General features: G+C 56.5%; 2 protein-coding genes across 4 annotated transcripts in view; one reads left to right on the top strand and one right to left on the bottom strand.

Moving 5' to 3' along the window:
• The first annotated feature begins 209 nt into the window (after positions 1-209).
• On the top strand, positions 210-4,680 carry SMPD1 (sphingomyelin phosphodiesterase 1). The gene is made up of 6 exons (XM_006915663.3): positions 210-707; positions 1,584-2,356; positions 2,922-3,093; positions 3,339-3,415; positions 3,597-3,742; positions 3,902-4,680. The coding sequence occupies exons 1-6, from the start codon at positions 411-413 to the stop codon at positions 4,309-4,311; spliced, it is 1,875 nt and encodes a 624-aa protein (XP_006915725.1). The 5' UTR covers positions 210-410; the 3' UTR covers positions 4,312-4,680.
• Positions 4,681-4,811: 131 nt separating this feature from the next.
• Positions 4,812-6,623, bottom strand: part of APBB1 (amyloid beta precursor protein binding family B member 1) — a 23,054-nt gene continuing 21,242 nt past the window's right edge. For 2 of the 3 annotated variants that reach the window (XM_015592363.2, XM_025049455.1), the window contains 2 exons: positions 5,478-5,537; positions 4,812-5,394 (listed from right to left, as the gene is read on the bottom strand). In XM_015592363.2, the coding sequence (XP_015447849.1) occupies positions 5,227-5,394; positions 5,478-5,537 (228 nt within the window). In that variant the 3' untranslated portion in view covers positions 4,812-5,226. Of the gene's footprint in view, positions 5,395-5,477; positions 5,655-6,623 lie in introns of all 3 variants that reach the window. The other variant, XM_006915662.3, reaches the window with a different exon arrangement.

Genomic DNA, 6,623 nt, shown 5'->3' with positions numbered 1-6,623 from the left:
TTGAGAGGAGGCGCCTAGGAGCATGGTGCCTACGAGCCTAGTGGCTGCAGCGGCCTTCCGCGATCGTGACCGCAAGCTGCTTCCAGCCGCCCCGCGGCCAGCGCAGTCAGTCCCGGCCGGGGCAGGACCGGGGGCGGAATCCAGGGCGGGGTCGGGGGCGGGTCCAGGGCGCGCCCCGCTCACTCCGCCTCCGCGGCGCGTTGTCAAGGCTCCCCGCCTCCACCGCGAACAGCTGCTGGGGACAGAGGAAGAGGAAGGGGTGGAGCTGCTTTGCGGCTGGTTGCCGAGCTGTCAGCCGACTGCAGCGGGACTAATCTGGCATCTCTAGCGCGGCCCCCGGCCTTGAGGCCAGCCAGGGCTTAGACTGGCGGGGCCGGCACAGGCGGACCAGCCCGGTCTAGAACCCTGGCATGCCCCACCACGGAGTAACTGTTCCTGGCCGAGACCACCCCAGGTCCGGCCGGAAGCAGGGATCAAACAGGTCCTGGGGGGCCCCCAGCCTGGGGCTCTTGTTGATGGCGCTGGCGCTGACCCTGCCCGACTCTCTGGCTCTCTGGACCCCGGCCGGGGCCCACCCTCTTCCCGCCCAAGACCAGCCTGCCAGGTTCAGTCGCATAGTGCCACACCTCCGGAACACCTTTGGATGGTGGAACCTCACCTGTCCAGCCTGCAAAGGCCTGTTCACCGCCATCGATTTTGGACTGCAGGTGAGCGCTAAAGGGGCTGCAGTGAAGCAAGCCAAAGGGGAGTGCCAGGTTGGGGGCTGGGGTCCTGAAGACCGTCCCTGATGGAGAGGCTGGATTTGCGCTTCTTTAGGGACACCCGTGGCTGCACGCCACCACTATCTCCATTCTGACCTTGTGAAGTAAGGAAAGACCGCAAATTATATGCTGAGCACTGCACTAGCCATTTTATACAGGTTAGATCAAGCCTGCCAGCTGGTTTCATTATAGTTGTTACCTTCGTTTTACAAAGAATAGTGACAGAGAGATGAAGTCCAAGGGCAAACAACTGGCAAGGGGAAGGCTGAGACTCCCACCCTGGTGTGCCTGAGTCCCCTCCGCCTTACACTTGGCATCTCCAGCCCTGAGCACCGTTCCTGGCACTAACTACTCAAAAGGAACTTGAATTAAGAATTATCGAAGGGTGTGGGACTTGATGGGGCTGCCTTGACCCTGATAGGGTTATGATAAATGCTAGTTGCTAAGTGAGCTTTGCGTGGCTCCCCAGGCAAACAAGGCCCTGCCTCTGTGTATGTCCCCAACCCTGGACAGTCTGTCATTGTACCCAGCCCAAATTTCAGGGCGCATTGCAGACAGTGTCTAAGAAAGCCAGCTGGGCAAGCAAAGACCTGAAAATGCCACCGGCCACAGAATTGAAGAGGAAGTACTGGCCTGGTGCTGCCTGAGCCACAGGTCAATATCTGTGGGAGGCAGGGGTGCATTGAGGTCTCTTCACCACGGTGAAACTGAGTCCAGCCCAGCCCCAGTTTGAATATGGAAGCCCAAAGGTTGGTAACCAAGGGATGGCCTAGTCCCTGTGCTCTGACTCTGACCTCTCACCACTGGATCTTCCCACAACAGAAGGAGCCCAATGTGGCCCGGGTTGGCTCCCTGGCCATCAAGCTGTGCAAGCTGCTGAAGATAGCACCGCCTACTGTTTGCCAGTCAGCTGTCGAGCTCTTTCAGGACGACATGGTAGAGGTGTGGAGACACTCAGTACTGAGCCCATCTGAAGCCTGTGGCCTGCTCCTGGGCTCCACCTGTGGACACTGGGACATTTTCTCACCTTGGAACATCTCTTTGCCAGCTGTGCCAAAGCCATCCCCCCAGCCGCCCAACCCCCCAGCCCCAGGTGCCCCGGTCAGCCGTGTCCTCTTCCTCACTGACCTGCACTGGGATCGGGACTACCTGGAGGGCACAGACCCTGACTGTGAGGACCCACTATGTTGCCGCCAGGGTTCTGGCCTACCACCCCCCTCCCGCCTCGGTGCTGGATACTGGGGCGAGTACAGCAAGTGCGACCTGCCCCTGCGGACCCTGGAGAGCCTGTTGCGTGGGCTGGGACCCGCCGGCCCTTTTGATATGGTGTACTGGACAGGAGACATCCCTGCCCACAATGTTTGGCACCAGTCTCGCCAGGACCAGCTGCAGGCCCTGACCACCGTCACAGCCCTTGTGAAGAAGTACTTGGGTCCAGTGCCTGTGTACCCTGCTGTGGGCAATCACGAAAGCACACCCGTCAATGGCTTTCCTCCCCCCTTCATAGAAGGCAACCACTCTTCCCGTTGGCTCTATGAGGCGATGGCCAAGGCATGGGATTCCTGGCTGCCTGCTGAAGCCCTTCATACCCTCAGGTACTTGAGGTCCATGGAAACCCAGGAAGGGGAAAGAAAGGTGGATGAAAGTAAAGGGAGCAGGGAACCTGGGCATTATCTATGACGGCTCTAGCAGGAATCCTCAGCTCTCCTCACTGGCACTCCCTAGTTTGACCCACCTTCCATTTCTGCCCTTACCTCCAGCCGCCCCCTTTCACAGGCTGGCAGCATACCATATCATGGTAGTCTGTATCTTTGCTCATGTTGGCCCTTTGTAGAATGCCTTCCCCTCCTGTTTAACATCCCACCTTTCCCAATTTACATAAGCCCATGTCATCTTCCTTCTGAGTGGCCTTTGCTTTCCATTCTAGCTCACTTTCTTCTCTGCCCTGAATTCCTAGAGCCCTTAGCCCTCTGACCCGCCCTCCTCAGCCACTCGGGCCCTATCTGTGCTGTTCGGTCTTCAGCTAGAGTGTGAGCTCCTTGAGGGTAGGGATGATGTTCTGTAGGCTTCTGCCCTCCACCCAAATGCCTAGCGCAGGACTGGGCATGAAGGACGAAGATAATGAGTGAGTGTTGACCCCTTGTATTCACTTTGTTTCAGAATTGGGGGGTTCTATGCCCTTTCCCCGCATCCTGGCCTTCGCCTCATCTCTCTCAATATGAATTTTTGTTCCCGTGAGAACTTCTGGCTCTTGATCAACTCGACAGATCCCGCTGGACAGCTCCAGTGGCTGGTCGGGGAGCTTCAGGCTGCTGAGGATCGAGGAGACAAGGTGAGGGAGAGTGGTGGGAACATGGTAGTGTGGGTGCCGAGGGCAGGGGAGCAGCAGGCTCTTCCCAGCAGAATCCTGTCTGTAGCTGGAGCATCTGTGAGCAGAGAAGCGTGATTTTCTCATGCTCTCCAAAATAGTGTTTTCTGGAAGTTCAGCTCACCGTTTCCCTTAGAAGTCTTTTCGTTCACTCTTCCTCTCTCTGGACCCTTCCTTGCCCTGATAACCATCCTCACCTCTCCCCACAGGTGCATATAATTGGCCATATTCCCCCAGGGCACTGCCTGAAGAGCTGGAGCTGGAATTATTACCGAATTGTAGCCAGGTAGGAAGGAGGTGGCGTGGCGGGATGAAGACTCTGAAGGTTGAAATTCCCTTGAGCCTCTGACCATTCTTGCTACCCGATGGAAGTGGGGAGGCTACTTACTTGAATAGGATGTAGAAGAAAGCATACTATCCTCTCCCTCCCTAGAATCTTCTGAATATGATTTGTGTCTTCTGGCCAGGTATGAGAACACCTTGGCTGGTCAGTTCTTTGGCCACACCCACGTGGACGAGTTTGAAGTCTTTTATGACGAGGAGACTCTGAGCCGGCCGCTATCTGTAGCTTTCCTGGCACCCAGTGCCACTACCTACATCAGCCTTAATCCTGGTGAGTGAGGCAGTGGCAGTTGTTGGAATAAAGGAAGTTGGCGGTATAGAGGAAGGGGGCGGGGTTAGAGGCTAGGCCGGCAAGGGGCGAGGTGAGGCCCCTCCCTCCTGGGAGTTGCCTTCGCTCCTCCCCTCTCCAGCCTGCGCACCCTCCTTGCAGGTTACCGGGTCTACCAAATAGATGGCAACTACCCCGGGAGCTCTCGCGTGGTCCTGGACCATGAGACCTACATCCTGAACCTGACGCAGGCGAACGAGCCAGGAGCCACTCCGCACTGGCATCTCCTCTACAGGGCCCGAGAAACCTACGGACTGCCCAACGCTCTACCTGCTGCCTGGCACGACCTGGTATACCGCATGCGGGGCGACACGCGGCTCTTCCAGACCTTCTGGTTTCTCTACCATAAGGGCCACCCGCCCTCTGAGCCCTGTGGCACTCCCTGCCGCCTCGCTACTCTGTGCGCCCAGCTTTCCGCCCGTTCGGACAGCCCTGCTCTGTGTCGGCACCTGGTGCCTGATGCCAGCCTTTCCGATGTCCAGAGTCTGTGGCCCCGGCCACTATTTTGCTAGCACGGAGCTGGGAGAGCATGTGTCTTAGGAAGCGAACAAACCCCCCAGAGGGCCGCTGTGGTGAGAAGGTCGGTGGTAGAGCCTATCCTGGGCCTTAAGCATCCCCGGGGAAGCAGCACCTTCTCCATTCTTGGTGCTGGTTTGGCAAGACACACAGCGGGGTTGGCAGCTCTGACTGAACCCAGCATCTAGGCTGCCCTGGGGCTGTTGTCCTTTCAGATATGGAGCAGAGGTTTCAGTTGGCATTGCCCTGGGCAGACCAGACAGGAGCTGTGGCCCCATGCCTGTGCTGGCCAGACAGGACACAGTACTGCTGCTGCTGCCTGACTGCCAGGCTGTTAAAATAAAGCTAGAGACTTGGACTCCAGAGCTCTCTGTGACTGTCCCAATTTCTTCTTCCAAAGCAGGCAGAGCAATGGGGCCTTGGGAGCATGGTCCTAACTGAGGAATCAGAGTGATAGGGGTGATGGTGTGACACAGGTACAGGAAGGCACACAGACTTTTTTCTCGGCAGGGCAGACAGAATTTATTAGTAGTATCAGTACAGTAGAGGTGCCATGGAGCAGTGGGGAGGGATCCATGTCTGGACTGGTCCCCTCCTTCTGCCCCTGCTGGACCCTATAAAGATGGGGCCTGGCCTGGACCAGTTCATCCTGCTCTACCTGAAATGGGGACAGAGAGCCCAGGGCTGGCTTGCTTCCTGTTCCTCTTGTCATCAATCTAGTATTTTCACTTCCTTGAAGGGATGAGATGTCTCCCTTCCCAGCCCCCAGGCAGGGAACCCAGCTACTGAGGAGGGGTCGTTTGGGAAGGGGGAGGCTGAGGCCTAAGAATAGCCTCTAGCCCCATCCCCTACCCCATACCTTTGAGTTCCCTGGGGCCCAATGCAAGCAGGTTGAGGGAGAACTGAGGACTTCAAGGGGTATGGGCTCCTAGGCGTTTGGGCTTGAGGGAGCCCCACAGCGACTGAACACCCCTGCGGACAGTCCACCCTACACGCCGGGCAACAGACTCAGCAGGGGGTGCCGGGAGGCAGGAGGTGGAGGCCTGGGAGCGAGCATCGAGACACTTCTGGTAGCGGAGCTGCAGAGAAGCAGGCGGGACAGTCACTCTCCAGACTGCCACACCTGGGTCAGTGTCACCACTCCACCACCATACCCTCTTACCATGCACGCGGCCTGCACGGCTTCAGAGAGGCTGGCAGCATTAGGCTCACACCAGAACATGTGGCAGCAGAAGGAGGCTGGGCCGGCAGCCATGATGAATGCAAACGTGTGGACATCTCTGCCCACTGCCAGGAAGGAGAGGAAGCGTACCCGACACTCCCCCAGCACTGCCTCTGTCTAGAGGGAGGGAACCCAGTGAGTAAGCTCCCCGACTCTGTGTTCTACCGGGCACATCCACCTTACTGGCAGTTCTCCCCCTACCCCCTAGTCTCCTCACCATGGCAAAGCACTGCCATACCTTCTCCCACCCCCGGTCTTTACCTGCTGGTGCAAGATGGTGAGGGTGGCAGGGGCCACGCTGACATGACTTGGGGTCCACTGCTCACGGCTACTGGAGGATAGGACTGACTCCAGGGCCCCATTTATCACATCTACCCCTAGAAGATATGGACACAAACATGGCTCTACCCTAGCCTTTCCAGCTCTGCTCAGTCAAGCCCAGGGCCTTCCCTCTACCCCCACCTCACCAGCCTATAGCCCCCAACGGTGCTGCACAGGTATCCCTTCACTGGTGCTTTCCTCCTTGGCCTCAGTGACTTGGCACTTTTCTAGTTTCTTCCATCTTGAATCCTAGGTTTGATTTTCTTCACTAACTCTGCCTCTTCCTCCAGCCCCCTAAACTGATTGACCCCCAAAGCTCTGATCTCCCCATTTCTTACTTTCAATGATCATCCACATTCAGGCCTTCCACGGCTTCACACAATAATGACTCCCAAATCAGCCCTCAGGCCAGTCCTCACCCAAAACCCTACCTTTGTTTTTTGAAGATACTCAATTGGGGAAATGTTTATTCTTCTGTCACTCTGTGTTAATTCATTAAGTGCCTTACAACAATCTCATAACAGATCCTTTTATCATCATGTTATAGATAAGGAAGTTTATAGAAGTCAAGTAATAAACCTTAGGTCACATGGAGGAATGGGGATCTGAACACAGGCAGTTTGCTTCCAGAGCCTGAGTTCTTAGCCAGGCCTTTCCCCTGACTCTTCTCTATATTGCTAATTTCCAGAACTGGAAGGGCTCTTAAACTCTTAGTTACACGTGATGATTTCTATAACACACTCAGAGGCCAAGGAACCCCATATT

Source organism: Pteropus alecto, unplaced genomic scaffold, assembly GCF_000325575.1.
Source record: "Pteropus alecto unplaced genomic scaffold, ASM32557v1 scaffold395, whole genome shotgun sequence".
Taxonomy (NCBI): Eukaryota; Metazoa; Chordata; class Mammalia; order Chiroptera; family Pteropodidae; genus Pteropus; species Pteropus alecto.
The sequence above is the reverse complement of the archived record's forward strand: the minus strand, read 5'-3'. Positions and strand labels throughout refer to the sequence as shown.